General features: G+C 38.9%; 1 protein-coding gene across 1 annotated transcript; it reads right to left on the minus strand.

Moving 5' to 3' along the window:
• On the minus strand, positions 12,482–15,673 carry LOC107633404. The gene is made up of 5 exons (XM_016337040.1): positions 15,050–15,673; positions 13,691–14,285; positions 13,328–13,608; positions 12,873–12,965; positions 12,482–12,784 (listed from the first exon to the last, which is right to left on the minus strand). The coding sequence occupies exons 1-5, from the start codon at positions 15,671–15,673 to the stop codon at positions 12,482–12,484; spliced, it is 1,896 nt and encodes a 631-aa protein (XP_016192526.1).

A 17,097-nucleotide genomic window follows, 5' to 3' on the forward strand; every position in this document is an offset into this window, starting at 1 on the left:
TTGAATGAACTCTAGCCATCCCCTAGCCACTGGTTTGAGGTCATGCCTTCTTAGTTGAACCGGCTTGCCTCTTGAGTCAATTTTCCATTGAGCTCCTTCCTCACATATGTCTATGAGGACTTGGTCCAACCTTTGATCAAAGTTGACCCTTCTTGTGTAAGGGCGTGCGTTCTCTTCCATCATTGGCAAGTTGAACACCAACCTTACATTTTTCGGACTGAAATCTAAGTATTTTCCCCGAACCATAGTAAGCCAATGCTTTGGATTTGGGTTCACACTTTGATCATGGTTCCTTGTGATCCATGCGTTTGCATAGAACTCTTGAACCATTAGGATCCCGACTTATTTAATGGGGTTGGTGAGAACTTCCCAACCTCTTCTTTGAATCTCAAGTCGGATCTCCAGACACTCATTCCTTTTGAGCTTGAAAGGAACCTCAGGGATCACTTTCTTCTTGGCCACAACTTCATGGAAGTGGTCTTGATGGACCTTAGAGATAAATCTCTCCATCTCCCATGACTCAGAGGTGGAAGCAATAGCCTTCCCTTTCCTCTTTCTAGAGGTTTCTCTGGCCTTAGGTGCCATAAATGGTTATGGAAAAACAAAAAGCTATGCTTTTACCATACCAAACTTAAAATATTTGCTCGTCCCCAAGCAAAAGAAGAAAGAAAGAAGTAGAAGAAGAAGAAAAATGGAGGAGAGGGAGAGAGAGATGGTTTCGGCCAAGGGGAAGAAGAGAGGGTTGTGTTGTGTGAAAATGAAGAGGGAATGAGGGGTTTATATATAAGTGGGGAGGGGTTTAGGTTTCGGCCATTTAGGGTTGGGTTTGGGAGGGAAAATATTTTGAATTTGAAGGTAGGTGGGGTTTATAGGGAAGAGAAGATGGATGTGAGTGGTGAGGAGGTTATTGGGAAGAGTGATTGAGTTGATTGGTGAGGGGTATTTGGGGAAGAGAGTTATGAAAAGGTGGGAAGAGGAGAGAAGAAGGGTAGGTGGGGATCCTGTGGGGTCCACAGATCCTGAGGAGATCCTGTGGGGCCCACAGATCAAGTGGGGCCAAGGACTTTACATCTCTGCCTCAATTAGGCATGTAAAATGCCCTATATATGCAATCCTGGCGTTTAACGCCAGACTGCAGCATGTTGCTGGCGTTAAACGCCACTTCCTTGCTTGTTTTGGGCGTTCAATGCCAGTCTATAGCATGTTTCTGGCGTTGAATGCCAGTATGGTGCATGTTTCTGGTGTTAAACGCCAGTCTTCCTCTGGGTGCAATCCTGGCGTTTAAACGCCAGACTGCTGCTTGTTTCTGGCGTTTAACGCCAGTTTCATGCTTTGTTCTGGCGTTAAACCTCAGCCAGATGCTCCTTACTGGCGTTTAAATGCCAGTAAGCTCTTCCTCCAGGGTGTGCTATTTTTAATACTGTTTTTCATTCTGTTTTTGATTTTTCAGTAGTTTTTGTGACTCCACATGATCATCAACCTAATAAAACATGAAATAACAATAGAAAATAAATAAATATGATTAAATAACATTGGGTTACCTCCCAACAAGCGCTTCTTTAATGTCATTAGCTTGACAGTGAGCTCTCATGGAGCCTCATAGATGTTCAGAGCATTGTTGAGACTTCCCAATACCAAACTTAGAGTTTGGATATGGAAGCTCAACACCAAACTTAGAGTTTGGTTGTGGCCTCCCAACACCAAACTTAGAGTTTGACTGCGGGGGCTTTGGTTGACTCTGCAGTGAGAGAAGCTTTTCATGCTTCCTCTCCATGGTTACAGAAGGAGATTCTTGAGTTTTAAACACAAGGTTGTCCTTATTCAGTTGAAGGATCAATTCTCCTCTGTCCACATCAATCACAGCTCTTGCTGTGGCTAGGAAGGGTCTTCCAAGGATGATGGATTCATCCTCATCCTTCTCAGTGTCTAGGATTATGAAATCAGCAGGGATGTAAAGGCCTTCAACCTTTACTAGCACGTCCTCTACTAGTCCATAAGCTTGTTTTCTTGAGTTGTCTGCCATCTCTAATGAGATTCTGGCAGCTTGCACCTCAAAGATTCTCAGTTTCTCCATTATGGAGAGGGGCATGAGGTTTATCCCTGACCCAAGGTCACATAGAACCTTCTCAAAGGTCATGGTGCCTATGGTACAAGGTATTAAGAACTTTCCAGGATCCTGTTTCTTCTGAGGCAATCTTAGTTGATCCAGACCACTCAGTTCATAGGTGAGCAAGGGAGGTTCATCTTCCCAAGTCTCATTACCAAATAATTTGGCATTCAGCTTCATGATTGCACCAAGGTACTTGGCAACTTGCTCTTCAGTAACATCCTTATTCTCTTCAGAAGAAGAATATTCATCAGAGCCCATGAATGGCATAAGGAGGTTTAATGGAATCTCTATGGTCTCCAGATGAGCCTCAGAGTCCTTTGGTTCCTCAGAGGAAAACTCCTTATTGATCTCTGGACGTCTCAGGAGGTCTTCCTCACTGGGGTTCATGTCCTCTCCCTCCCTTGTAGGTTCGGCCATGATGATCAATTCAATGGCCTTGCACTCTCCTTTTGGATTTTCTTCTGTATTGCTTGGGAGAATACTAGGAGGGGTTTCAATGATTCCTTTACTCAGCTGGCCCACTTGTGCTTCCAAATTTCTAATGGAGGACTTTGTTTCATTCATGAAACTCACAGTGGCCTTAGATAGATCAGAGACTATGTTTGCCAAGCTAGATGGGGTCTGCTCAGAACTCTCTGTCTTTTGCTGAGTGGATGATGGAAAAGGCTTGCTATTACTAAACCTGTTTCTTCTACCATTGTTAAAGCCTTGTTGAGGCTTTTGTTGATCCTTCCATGAGAAATTTGGATGATTTCTCCATGAGGGATTATAGGTGTTTTCATAGGGTTTACCCATGTAATTCACCTCTGCTATTGCAGGGTTCTCAGGATCATAAGCTTCTTCTTCAGAAGATGCCTCTTTAGTACTGTTGGATGATTCCTTCAATCCATTCAGACTCTGAGAGATCATATTGACTTGCTGAGTCAATATTTTATTCTGAGCCAATATGGCATTCAGAGTATCAATTTCAAGAACTCCCTTCCTCATAGGCGTCCCATTATTCACAGGATTCCTTTCAGAAGTGTACATGAACTGGTTATTTGCAACCATGTCAATGAGTTCTTGAGCTTCTGCAGGCGTTTTCTTTAGGTGAATGGATCCACCTGCAGAATGGTCCAGTGACATCTTTGATAGCTCAGACAGACCATCATAGAATATATCCCGGATGGTCCATTCTGAAAGTATGTCAGAAGGACACTTTTTGGTCAGTTCCTTGTATCTCTCCCAAGCTTCATAGAGAGATTCACCTTCTTTCTTTTTGAAGGTTTGAACATCCACTCTAAGCTTACTAAGCTTTTGAGGAGGAAAGAACTTGGCTAAGAAAGCCGTGACCAGCTTATCCCAAGAGTTCAGGCTATCCTTAGGTTGAGAGTCCAACCATATTCTAGCTCTGTCTCTTACAGCAAATGGGAAAAGCATAAGCCTGTAGACCTCGGGATTAATACCATTGGTCTTAACAGTATCACTAATTTGGAAGGATTTAGTTAAGAACTGAAAGGGATCTTCAGATGAAAGTCCATGAAACTTGCAGTTTTTTTTGCATCAGAGAAACTAATTGAGTTTTAAGCTCAAAGTTGTTTGCTCCAATGGCAGGAATTGAGATGCTTCTTCCATGTAAATTGGAATTAGGTGCAGTGAAGTCACCAAACATCCTCCTTGCATTATTGTTGTTAGGTGCGTCTGCCATCTCCTTTTCTTGTTCGAAAATTTTAGTAAGGTTGTCTCTGGACTGTTGTAATTTAGCTTCTCTTAGTTTTCTCTTCAGAGTCCTTTCAGGTTCTGGATTAGCTTCAACAAGAATGTCCTTTTCCTTGTTCCTGCTCATATGAAAGAGAAGAGAACAAGAAAAGAAGAGGAATCCTCTATGTTACAGTAAAGAGGTTCCTTATTGTTAGTAGAAGAAGAAAGGGAATAAGAGTGAAGAAGAATGGATAATCCAAACACAAGGGTGAGGATAGGAGCAGAGATATGAGATGAAAAGAAGTGTTAGTAGATGAATAAATAAATAGAAGGAGATGAGAGAGAGGGAATTTCAAAAATTAATTAAAATAAAATAAAAAATTAAAGTTGAAAATTGAAATTGAAATCAAATTAAATTAAAATTAAAACAATTAATTAAAAAAAGAGAATTTTGAAAAAGGGGGAAGGGATTTTCGAAAATTAGAGAGAGAGAATTAGTTAGGTAGTTTTGAAAAAGATATGATTGAAACAAAAAGATAAGATTGATTGAAAAAGATTTGAAAATAAATTTTGAAAAGATAAGAAGTTAGAAAAGATTTTGAAATTGATTTTGAAAAAGATGTGATTGAAATTTAAAAAGATGTGATTGAAAAAAAGATAGGATTGATTGAAAAAGATTTGAAAAAGAAATTTAAAAAGATTTGATTTTAAAAATTAAAGTTGATTACTTGACTAACAAGAAACTAAAAGATATGATTTAAAATTTTAAAGATTGAACCTTTCTTAATAGGCAAGTAACAAACTTAATATTTTTGAATCAATCACATTAATTGTTAGTAATATTTTCGAAAATATGAAATAAACATAAGAAAAAAATTTTGAAAATTATGAAATAAGATGAGAAAAATATTTTTGAAAATCAATTTGAAAAATTTTCGAAAATATTAGCAAGAAATTTGAAAAAGATTTGATTTTTGAAAAAGATTTGAAAAAGATAGAATTTTTAAATTGAAAATTTGATTTGACTTATAAGAAACAACTAAATTTTTAAAATTTTTGAAAAAGTCAACTCAAATTTTCGAAAATTTATGAGTGAAAAAGGGAAAGATATTTTTTATTTTTGAATTTTTAATGAAGAAAGAGAAAAACAACCCAAAGACTCAATGCATGAAAATTTTGGATCAAAACATGTGATGCATGCAAGAATACTATGAATGTCAAGATGAACACCAAGAACACTTTGAATGTCAAGATGAACACCAAGAACTTATTTTTGAAAAAATTTTCAAGAAAAGAAAACATGCAAGACACCAAACTTAAAAATTTTTATTCTTTAGACATTAACAAACTGAAAATGCATATGAGAAACAAGAAAAGACATAAAACAAGAAAATATGAAGATCAAACAAGAAGACTGGCCAAGAACAACTTGAAGATCATGAAGAATGCAATGCATGAAAAAATTTTTTTTAGAAAATTAAAAAGATGCAATTGACACCAAATTTAAAAGTTGACTCTAAACTTCAGCAAGAAACATACAAAAAAATATTTTTGATTTTATGATTTTGTAATTTTTTTTTATTTTTTCAAAAATTAATTGGGAAAAACGAAAAAAAGAAAATATATATTTTTTTCGAAAATAAGAAATAAAAAGCTTAAAATTAAAAGAAAAGTACCTAATCTGAGCAACAAGATGAACCGTCAGTTGTCCAAACTCGAACAATCCCCGGCAACGGCGCCAAAAACTTGGTGTGCGAAATCATGGTCATTCCTTCCTTGGTAACGGCGCTAAAAACTCAATACGCACGTTCATGTTCTTAATTCTATTTCACAACTTCGTACAACTAACCAGCAAGTGCACTGGGTCATCCAAGTAATAAACCTTACGTGAGTAAGGGTCGATCCCACGGAGATTGTCGGCTTGAAGCAAGCTATGGTCACCTTGTAAATATCAGTTAGGCGGATTCAAATGGTTTTATGAATTGATAAGTAAAAGATAAATAAAATATAACTAGGATAGAGATACTTATGTAATTTATTGGTGAGAGTTTCAGATAAGCGTATAGAGATACTTTCGTTCCTCTGAACCTCTGCTTTCCTGCTGTCTTCATCCAACCATTCCTACTCCTTTCCATGGCAAGCTTTATGTAGGGCATTGGTGCATGAAATTGTGATGTTCAGGCTCAAACTATTCCTGGCACGTGAGCAACTTGGTACGCGTAATCGTGATTACACATTCATAATTTGTCACAACTTCGATACAACTAACCAGCAAGTGCACTGGGTCGTCCAAGTAATACCTTACGTGAGTAAGGGTCGAATCCCACGGAGATTGTTGGTATGAAGCAAGCTATGGTCACCTTGTAAATCTCAGTCAGGCGGATATAAAGTGAAAAGGGTGTTTTCGAATATTATATAATAGAATAGGGATAGAGGTACTTATGTAACTCATTGGTAGGAATTTCAGATAAGCGAATGGAGATGCTTTTTGTTCCTCTGAACCTCTGCTTTCCTGCTATCTTCATCCAATCAGTCTCACTCCTTTCCATGGCTGGCTTTATGTGATACATCACCACTGTCAATGGCTACTTTCGGTCATCTCTCGGGAAAATGATCCAATGCCCTGTCACGGCACGGCTAATCGTCTGGAGGCATCACCCATGCCAATGGCTTTATCTTATCCTCTCAGTGAATAATATGCTCACGCACCCTGTCACGGCACGGCTATTCATCTGTCGGTTCTCGATCATGCTGGAGTAGGATTTACTATCCTTTTGCGTCTGTCACTAACGCCCTGCAATCGCGAGTTAGGAGCTCGTCACAGCCATTCAATCATTGAATCCTACTCGGAATACCACAGACAAGGTTTAGACCTTCCGAATTCTTTTGAATGCCGCCATCATTCAAGCTTACGCCACGAAGATTCTGGTTAAGAGATCTAAAAGATATTCATTCTAGCTTATTTCATGTAGAACAGATAGCTACTAGGGTTTACATGAGTAAGTAATTGATGCATAAATCCACTTCCTGGGCCCACTTGGTGTGTGTTTGGACTGAGCTTGAGTGTTGCACGTGCAGAGGCCATTTGTGGAGTTGAACGCCAGTTTTTGTGCCAGTTTGGGCGTTCAACTCTGGTTTTGGCTCCTTTTCTGGCGCTGGACGCCAGGTTTGGGTAGAAGGCTGGCGTTGAACGCCAGTTTACGTCGTCTATTCTTGGCCAAAGTATGGAATATTATATATTTTTGGAAAGCCCTGGATGTCTAATTTCCAACGCAATTGGAAGCGCGCCATTTTGAGTTCTTTAGCTCCAGAAAATCCATTTTGAGTGCAGGGAGGTCAGAATCCAACAGCATCAGCAGTCCTTCTTCAACCTCTGAATCTGATTTTTGCTCAAGTCCCTCAATTTCAGCCAGAAAATACCTGAAATCACAGAAAAACACACAAACTCATAGTAAAGTCCAGAAATGTGAATTTAACATAAAAACTAATGAAAACATCCCTAAAAGTAACTAGATCCTACTAAAAACATACTAAAAACAATGCCAAAAAGCGTATAAATTATCCGCTCATCACAACACCAAACTTAAATTGTTGCTTGTCCCCAAGCAACTGAAAATCAAATAGGATAAAAAGAAGAGAATATACTATAAATTCCAAACTATCAATGAAACATAGCTTCATTCATATGAGCGGGACTTATTGCTTTTTGCCTCTTGAATAGTTTTGGCATCTCACTTTATCCATTGAGGTTCAGAATGATTGGCATCTATAGGAACTTCAGATTTCAAATAGTGTCATTGACTCTCCTAGTTCAGTATGATGATTCTTGAACACAGCTTCTTTATGAGTCTTGGCCGTGGCCCTAAGCACTTTGTTTTCCAGTATTACCACCGGATACATAAATGCCACTGACACATAATTGGGTGAACCTTTTCAGATTGTGACTTAGCTTTGCTAAAGTCCCCAATTAGAGGTGTCCAGGGTTCTTAAGCACACCCTTTTTTTTTTTGCTTTGGACCTTGACTTTAACCGCTCAGTCTCAAGTTTTCACTTGACACCTACACGCCACAAGCACATGGTTAGGGACAGCTTGGTTTAGCAGCTTAGACCAGGATTTTATTCCTTTAGGCCCTCCTATCCACTGATGCTCAAAGCATTGGGATCCTTTTTATTTTCCCTTGCCTTTTGGTTTTAAGGATTATTGGCTTTTTGCTCTTGCCTCTTGGTTTTAAGAGCTTTTGGCTTTTGCTGCTTGCTTTTTCTCTTTTTTTTTTCGCCTATTTTTTTGAGGCATCTCCGGAACCTCATGGTAATGAGTTTCTTGCGCCTCTTGAGCTCCATGAATGGACTCTCTTGCTTGCTCCATCTTTTTCTTAGTGATGGGCTTCTCTTCCTTAATAGGAATGTCTCCTTCTATGAAAGCTCCAGCTGAGTGACATAGATGGCAAATGAGGTGAGGGAAGGCTAATCTTGCCATAGTGGAGGACTTGTCAGCCACCTTGTAGAGTTCTTGAGATATAATCTCATGAACTTCCACCTCTTCTCCAATCATGATGCTATGGATCATGATGGCCCGGTTTATAGTAACTTCAGACCGGTTGCTAGTGGGAATGATTGAGCATTGAATAAACTCCAACCATCCTCTAGCTACAGGCTTGAGGTCCAATCTTCTTAGTTGAACCGGCTTGCCTTTGGATTCAACCTTCCATTGAGCTCCTTCTACGCATATGTCCATAAGGACTTGGTCCAACCTTTGATTAAAGTTGACCCTTCTAGTGTAGGGGCGTTCATCTCCTTGCATCATGGGAAAGTTAAACGCCAACCTCACATTTTCCGGACTAAAATCTAAGTATTTCCCCCGAACCATGGGCCCACTTGGTGTGTGTTTGGGCTGAGCTTGAGTGTTGCACGTGCAGAGGCCATTTGTGGAGTTGAACGCCAGTTTTTGTGCCAGTTTGGGCGTTCAACTCTGGTTTTGGCTCCTTTTCTGGCGCTGGACGCCAGGTTTGGGTAGAAGGCTGGTGTTGAACACCAGTTTACGTCGTCTATTCTTGGCCAAAGTATGGACTATTATATATTGTTGGAAAGCCCTGGATGTCGACTTTCCAACGCAATTGGAAGCGCGCCATTTTGGGTTCTGTAGCTTTAGAAAATCCATTTTGAGTGTAGGGAGGTCAGAATCCAACAGCATCAGCAGTCCTTCTTCAACCTCTGAATCTGATTTTTGCTCAAGTCCCTTAATTTCAGCCAGAAAATACCTGAAATCACAGAAAAACACACAAACTCATAGTAAAGTCTAGAAATGTGAATTTAACATAAAAACTAATGAAAACATCCCTAAAAGTAACTAGATCCTACTAAAAACATACTAAAAACAATGCCGAAAAGCGTATAAATTATCCGCTCATCAGGCATCACCGTTGTCAATGGCTACATCCCATCCTCTCTGTGAAAATGGTCCAATGCGCTATCACTGCATGGCTAATCATCTGGCGGTTATCGATCATACTGGAATAGGATTTACTATCCTTTTGCGTCTGTCACTACGCCCAGCACTTACGAGTTTGAAGCTCGTCACAGCCATCCCTTTCCAGATCCTACTCGGAATACCACAGACAAGGTTTAGACTTTCCGGATCTCAAGAATGGCCATCCATGGGTTCTAACTTATACCACAAAGATTCTAATATCTCGGACTGAAATCCACTTCTGGGGCCCACTTGGTGTGTGCTTGGGCTGAGCATTGAGCTTTACATGTGTAGAGGTCTTTCTTGGAGTTAAACGCCAGTTTGTAACCTGTTTCTGGCGTTTAATTCCACTTTGCAACCTGTTTCTGGCGTTTGACTCCAGAATGCAGCATGGAACTGGCGTTCAACGCCAGTTTACATCGTCTATCCTTAATCAAAGTAAGGACTATTATATATTGCTGGAAAGCCCTGGATGTCTACTTTTCAACGCAATTGAGAGCGCGCCATTTGGAGTTCTGTAGCTCCAGAAAATCTACTTTGAGTGCAGGGAGGTCAAAATCCAACAGCATCTGCAGTCCTTCTTCAACCTCTGAATCTGATTTTTGCTCAAGTCCCTCAATTTCAGCCAGAAATTACCTGAAATCACAGAAAAATACACGAACTCATAGTAAAGTCTAGAAATGTGAATTTTAATTAAAAACTAATAAAAATATACTAAAAACTAACTAAATTATACTGAAAACTATGTAAAAACAATGCCAAAAAGCGTATAAATTATCCGCTCATCAGGAGGTCCTTGAATATTCGAATGTCTAGCATATAATTGACTTACTGCTTGCTCCAGTTGATGAAGGATTGTTTGAAGTTGATTTACTGTTTCCTTGAGGCGAACCTCTGATTCTCGGGGTGATAGATTTGGATTTGGTACATTGGGAAGTGGTGATGTTTGGGAGTAATTGGATTGGAATCGGGGTAAATGAGGATCATACGGTGGTGAATGGTGAAAAGGAGCTTGTGAGTGTGGTGGTTCGAGGTTATGTTGAGAGGATGGCCTATAAGCACATGGTGGGGCTTGTTGGTAACTACGAGGTTGTCCACCATGTCTATTTGCTTGGTATGCATTGTAGAATGGTCTTTATCCATGATATCTTGGAGGGTATTATTGCTTAAAGGGTTGATCAGATCCTCTTGGCTCCATCCATCTTTGGTTGCTCTGACCTTGATGCATGTTCCTGTTATAACTTCCATTCCTTTCAATAACATTAGAACCAAACTCAAAGCGGAAGGGGTGAGAATTCATAGTAGCTAAAAAGAAATAAAGAGGGGAAAAATAAAGACAAATAAACAAGTAAAAAAATATATTTACAATAACCAATAATAAGGCACACGATTGCAGTTCCCCGGCAACGGCGCCATTTTGATGAGAGAACTTTTGCGTGGTCTAGAAATTTGAAGATAAATCCTCGTTGCAGGTATAGCTTCTAAACCAACAAAAGTCATTTCTTACAAACGTTTCGGTTGTCACAAGTAACAAACCCCTAAATAAATTGATAACCAAAGTATTCAAACCTCGGGTCGTCTTCTCAAGGAACTGCAGGGAAGTATGTTCTTATTATTGGTTATGGAGGTTGTAAATTGGGGTTTTGAGAATGAGGAGTGAATAGTTTAATTAGCAAATAAAGTAAAGAGTAAATGTCCTTTCCGGGCCCTAACAATTTGCCCGATGGACTTCCCACCCCCTAAGAAATCTAAATACCCAAATCGATCCCTATCTATTATGATTTCAGTACGTTCCAGTCCCTGCAACCGGATCCGAGCAGGTCACTGGCTGATGTGTCAGTAACTTGTCCACGTGGGTTTCTCTCCTTCATAATTGGGACAAATCGCCCCCTGTACCTTTGTTGAAACGCTGCGTTTCATTATGAGCGTTATCTCCTGGCTGTTTATAGTTATTTAGGGTTTTTTCTTTATTCTTCGTTGTCTTCATTGTGTGTAGAGTGAAGATAAAGGGTTTTCTCCTGAAGAACAATATGGCTATGAAAGTCAGAGACTCTTCTTCACGAACCGTGGAAGAAAGCAATGAAGCTGGGAAGAATTTGTGCTGGAGTCCGACTCTGGGTTCCACTGGGAGTATAGGAGAAAAGGCAAACCAAGGCAAGAAAAGATTTGTAGCACCCAGATGTCATTGTGGCACATATGCAATATTGTTTCAATCTAGCACTGCAGAAAATTCGAACAGACTTTTTTTTGGTTGCTCTTATTTTAAGGTAATCATTTTTCAATTTTAGTTTTGTTTCAAAATTCCTTGCCATTACCATGGAGTGTTATTTGTTGCAGACCGCAGCTCCACATTGCAAATACTTTGCTTGGCTTGATGAATATGTTGAGTCATATTCACATAAAGCTGATGTCAATTAGAATGGTATGGTTGAAAGTTTGAAGACGATGGAAGAAAGATTGGAGGCACTGGAAGTAATGATGGCAAAGCAGAAAATTGAAAAAACATTTGGAGGCAACACTAAATGCAGAACATTAACCACTTTTTTAGTTGGAATTGCAGTTACACTTATAATTTCATCAATTTGTAGTGGGTTAATTGAGAAAAATGTGAATTTGATTTAGTGTGCAAAGTTATGTAAATAGAAGACAACTACTTAATGTATTTTTGTTGAAATTCATAGCTTGTATGAAGACAACAACTGATGTTATGATTATTTACTCTAATACAGTGATACTTAATTTATTTTATTTCATGTAGTTATTAGAATTTAAAATAGTGTATTGAGATATTATCATATTGTATTATTATGAGTTTGTGAAACACATGTCTATGAAGATAACAATGTAAATAAATATTCAAATTTGTGAGAAATTTGGAATTGCACTCCAATTCCTGAGAGTTTCATAATAGTTGAAACCAACATATAAAGTGATTAAGTGATTCACAAACCAAAGCATGAGTATTTTACAAAAAGTTCACTCCAAAATATGACCTGCTCCAGAAGTTTCACTCAGAAGACCATGTGTGTTTTTTCAACTTGATACTAAAACAAAAACCAAAAAAATTGACTGTATCTCTAAATCAACATTGAGTATTATGTAGACTTCAAATCAGAACCTAATCATAACATCAACACTATAACCAAAATAACTAAGATAGAGTCTCCCCCTAAACCAAAGTTCTACATTTCCTAAACAACATAATATCCATATAGCAAGTTCTTTCACTGTTTTTTTGGTGGAGGCTTCATTCCTGGAGTTGGAATGAACTTGAATAGCCTTGATGAGGTCCCAGTGCTAGCTGCTGCCAAAGTTTCATTGGAGATTGTATGAGAGGTTCTCTCTAAGCCTTGTCCTTCTGGTTGGGCTTGTATATTGTGAGGAGGTTCGTTGGGTTGCACTAGAGGACCTGGGGGCCTTCTGACACTCTGTTTGGGCCTAAACTTTGGTGCTGCATAATGGGGCTGAGCCTTTGATGCCTGAGTTGTGGCCTGATTCATTAGAGTTGTTTCATCAATTCCTGGAACCTGGTAAAACAATAGTGAATCACATTTGGACTCCAAACTACAACTTTTGTGTTCAAAAAAAGTACAGAACTATGGTGTGTCTATTTACCTCTGCAGTTGGGGCATTTTGTGAAATGTTTATCTCATCTGGCTCTACATGTGGCCTCTTTGGCATTTTTTTCTTGTTTTTCCTAGCCGTATCCTGTATGACAGAAACATGTTTTGTAGCCACATATGTTTTCAAATATTAACTCATTGTGAATACTCAAAGACACAACCCAAAATGTATACGAGTTACAAAATACTTGTCCAAAGAAAAAAACTTACAAGAGGGTCCAGGTGAATAGGTTCAGGTTCTTCAACATGTATGTTATTTACACCACCATCAATACCAGCCACATTCCCTATAGGGTGAGGGGCAGGAGCTAAATTTTCAGTCATCACAACCAAAGCTTTGCTAGCCGCTTTTGCCTTCTTTCTTTTTGGTTGCTAGTCGGGTTTAGCTGGTGCTCCCTTGCATGTTTTATAATAATGCCCCTTCTCCCCGCATTTGCTACACGTTACCTGAAAAGTTCTTCTCACTTTGTCGCCAATCACTGGAGGGGGATGGGGTGCACCGGAATCAGTCCTGCGTTTCTTTGGACGACCAGCTGGTCTTACTATCCTGGGGGGTTGTGGCTTTGGATGGTTTGTCTTCTCCCAAAATTCTTCGCTGTTCACCAGATTTACACATAAGTCATATGTTTTCCTCACAGAATCCATAGTGAGATAAGGGCTCACAAAGTCTTCGGCAGCCTTAATTCTCAACTTAGAGATAGCAGCAACTGCGTGGACACATGGCAACCCTATACAACAGCAATAAAAACATGAATATGATGCGGTAAAAAATGTGAAAATAACAAGACAAGAATTATAATTAATGTTTACCTGTCAACTGCCATGTATTGCAAGTGCATGTATGTTGTTGGATATTGACACCCAATTTGTGTTTTCCCCTAGTAACTTCAAATAGAACCCTGTCATTATCTCCGCTCCATTGTGCATTCCATTTATGACTCTGTAGTTTAATGTGCTTGTCAAGTCTCCACTGCTGTGCTGGTGCCAGTTTCCCAGTGCACCTCCCTAAAATTCTCTTGTGCTTGGCCATCTTTTTCATTATTGTACACCTTATCTCTTCACACATTGTTAGAATCGGCTTCTCCCTAGCCTCAACTATCATAGAATTCCGAACCTCACACATGTTATTGGTGAGGCTGTCATTCTTCGGACCATGACTGAAATATGCCTTGCACCAAGCTGCTAGGTCAAATTGATTCATATACTCCCATCCTCCGCGGCACTCACTTTTAAACTTCTCCATTGATGCTTTGAACTGCACCTGAGTAGTGCACTTGACAGCATGCCATAACAGTCCCTTTACCTGCTTGTTATTGAATTTTTGTTGAAGATTCTTCCAAATGTGCAACACACAATTTCTATGGTGTGCATAGGGCATGACTTCCTTTGTAGCATGCATAAGTCCCTACAAGTTTGGTTTAAAAACCAAATATAAGTCCTTTATAATTGCTACAGACATCTAATTATAATTTAGTTATATTGTCAAAATTGCATTTTATTAAACTGAAAAAGGCATGCCAATTATAATTGTTACAAACATCTAATTATAAGTCAATCATATTGTGCAGAAATGCATTTATAAAACTGAAAATGGCATGCCAATTATAACTGTTACAAACATCTAATTATAATCCAACATGTGCAACATAAGTCTATAGCCATAAACTAATTATAAGTCAATTATATTGTGCAAAAATGCATTTATAAAACTGAAAATGGCATGCCAATTATAACTGTTACAAACATCTAATTATAATCCAACATGTACAACAGAGGTCTATAGACATAAACTAATTATAAGTCAATTATATTGTGCAGAATTGCATTTATAAAACTGAAAATGGCATGCCAATTATAACTGTTACAAACATCTAATTATAATCCAACATGTGCAACAGAGGTCTATAGACATAAACTAATTATAAGTCAATTATATTGTGCAGAATTGCATTTATAAAACTGAAAATGGCATGCCAATTATAACTGTTACAAACATCTAATTATAATCCAACATATGCAACAGAAGTCTATATCTAATAAGTCAATTATATTGTGCAGACTTGTATTTATAAAACAATATCTAATAATCTAAACAATATCTACACTATAATCCAACTAAACTCTGCAGAATTATAATCAATATCAGAATAGGTTGGCAAATGATGTTACCTTCTGTTGGTCGGACATGAGATTCCATCCACGCACTTGATGGTCTCCCAAATCATCCTGAAGTCGAGTTAAGAACCACATCCAGTTCTCTGTATTTTCTGCTCTTGTAACAGCATATGCAATAACGAATACATGGTTGTTAGCATCAAGTGACATTGCAGTTAGGAGTTGGCCTCCATAATACCCTTTTAAAAAGCATCCATCTAGGCCTATTAGTGGTCTACAACCCTTAACAAAACCATTTCTGCACGCATCTAAACATATGTAAATTTTGTCAAACAGCGGTAGAGATTGCGGAATTGGGTCAACACACATGTCAGCCGTGCTGCCTGGGTTACTCCTGTGCAACTCTTGTAAATAATCCCACAACTTCCCATATTGTGCCTTGTCATTCCCAACAACAATTTCCCTGGCTGCTTTCAAAGCCCTTTGGATCATTTTTGGATGGACCTGAACATTGTAGTCCTGTTTCATATGCTCCGTTGCTTCCCTCGGTGTTAGCTTAGGCTGTGTTGCCAACCTTTTTTCCAGCTTATCTGTGACCCATGCCTTATCGGCCAAATTGCTTCCATAATCCCTTCCACATGTATGCTTGTTGTGAAATGTTTTTATCTCAAATGCCATTGTTTTTTAGTTCCTTGCCACATATATTAACCATGGACAGTTCTCCTTCGCACATCTAGCCCTGACCCTCTCCTTCTCATTCTTGATATACATGCAATCTCTTCCATCCCAAACAAATACATCCTTCAAGGCCTTCTTAAATATCTCTATAGTCGAAAATTGCATTCCAAGCTCAAACCGAACCTCTCCATATTCATTTTCTTCATTGAAATCAAGTCCGTGCATTGTTCTCTCATCCTCAGAAGATACCAGGGTATGACACTCTTCAGAAGCATATTCATAGTTGTAGTAATCACTGTCACTCTTCTCATTAACCACTGCTGGACCTCCTAGTTCATCTTCTACTGGCCCTCCCATATCTGTTTCTACTGGCCGTTGGGCAGAACCCAACCCACTAGGAGGTGTCTCAGTTCGATTTCCTTTACTAGATTCACCGTATAGCACATGTCTCTTCCTCCTCCTCCCAGTATACCTCTTTGATGATTTCTTACCATTTTTCTTAGGTGACACTTTCTTCTTGTTTGATGGAGACACAGATGCTTTTTCCTTTATTTTTTTTTCCATGTCTTTTTGGTGACTCAATATCACTACTATCAGTCTCAAAACTAGGAGGAGGAGGCTTGTAGGCCTCATCCTCGGCACTCTCGTATCCATCATCCGATGAGGATTCCTCTGTGACCACAACGGGCTCTTCCTCTGGTTCTGCCTCTGGTTCGACTGCCATTGGTTGACTTACCGGGTGCTCAAAGTAGATGTAGAACTCATTTCTATCTGGACAACTTAGAGTGGCTTCACACATGTCATTAATATCCTGGTCACCCTTAAGGATATGAAGCCCAAACTCCAGGTTTCTTGCTGCTGGATCAAGCCAGTAAATTTCTTTGTATTCTATATAACCTAATCCCCTGAAGAGTTCTTCCAAGTCCTTCTTGTTGACAAAATCAACATCCATGGGTGGAAATTTTTCAATCTTTATATCTACGTACCGTAGCACTCCATTTGGATCTTTCTTGAGTATCCCACCATGATGAAAAATAGGGATAACAAACACAGACATCTGTAAAAATCCAAACTATAACTCAGTAACAGAGCTATACTTCAAACTTAATCAACAGCAAATAGACTAAAATATCTATCAGTTAAGAATTCTTAACTCATCAATAAGCAAAAAGGTAGAAACTTTCAAAGTTAACATCACTATTATAGTTTTACAACAACCCTAACTCATCAAACAAAGCTAGTGCTTCACCCCATCCACCCTAATCAACATGCAGAGGAGAACTGAGTTATCAAAGCTAATTTCACTCCCACTATCTGACACACTCCTCAATTTGACTACAGTGAAACATAAAGTAAGTAGAAGAGAACGAAAGATTGCTTACCGTTTCAAAGAAACTTGCCAAATGCTTCCAATGTCTTCCCAC

The sequence above is a fragment of the Arachis ipaensis genome, chromosome B03, assembly GCF_000816755.2.
Source record: "Arachis ipaensis cultivar K30076 chromosome B03, Araip1.1, whole genome shotgun sequence".
Lineage (NCBI taxonomy): Eukaryota > Viridiplantae > Streptophyta > Magnoliopsida > Fabales > Fabaceae > Arachis > Arachis ipaensis.

Coding starts and splice junctions, on each gene's coding strand:
- LOC107633404 (XM_016337040.1), bottom strand. CDS start 15,673: ATGGCATTTGAGATAAAAACATTTCACAACAAGCATACATGTGGAAGG. Junction 14,286..15,049: donor TCATGTCCGACCAACAGAAG/GTAACATCATTT, acceptor CCAAACTTGTAG/GGACTTATGCATGCTACAAA. Junction 12,966..13,327: donor AAGTGAGAAGAACTTTTCAG/GTAACGTGTAGC, acceptor TCTGTCATACAG/GATACGGCTAGGAAAAACAA.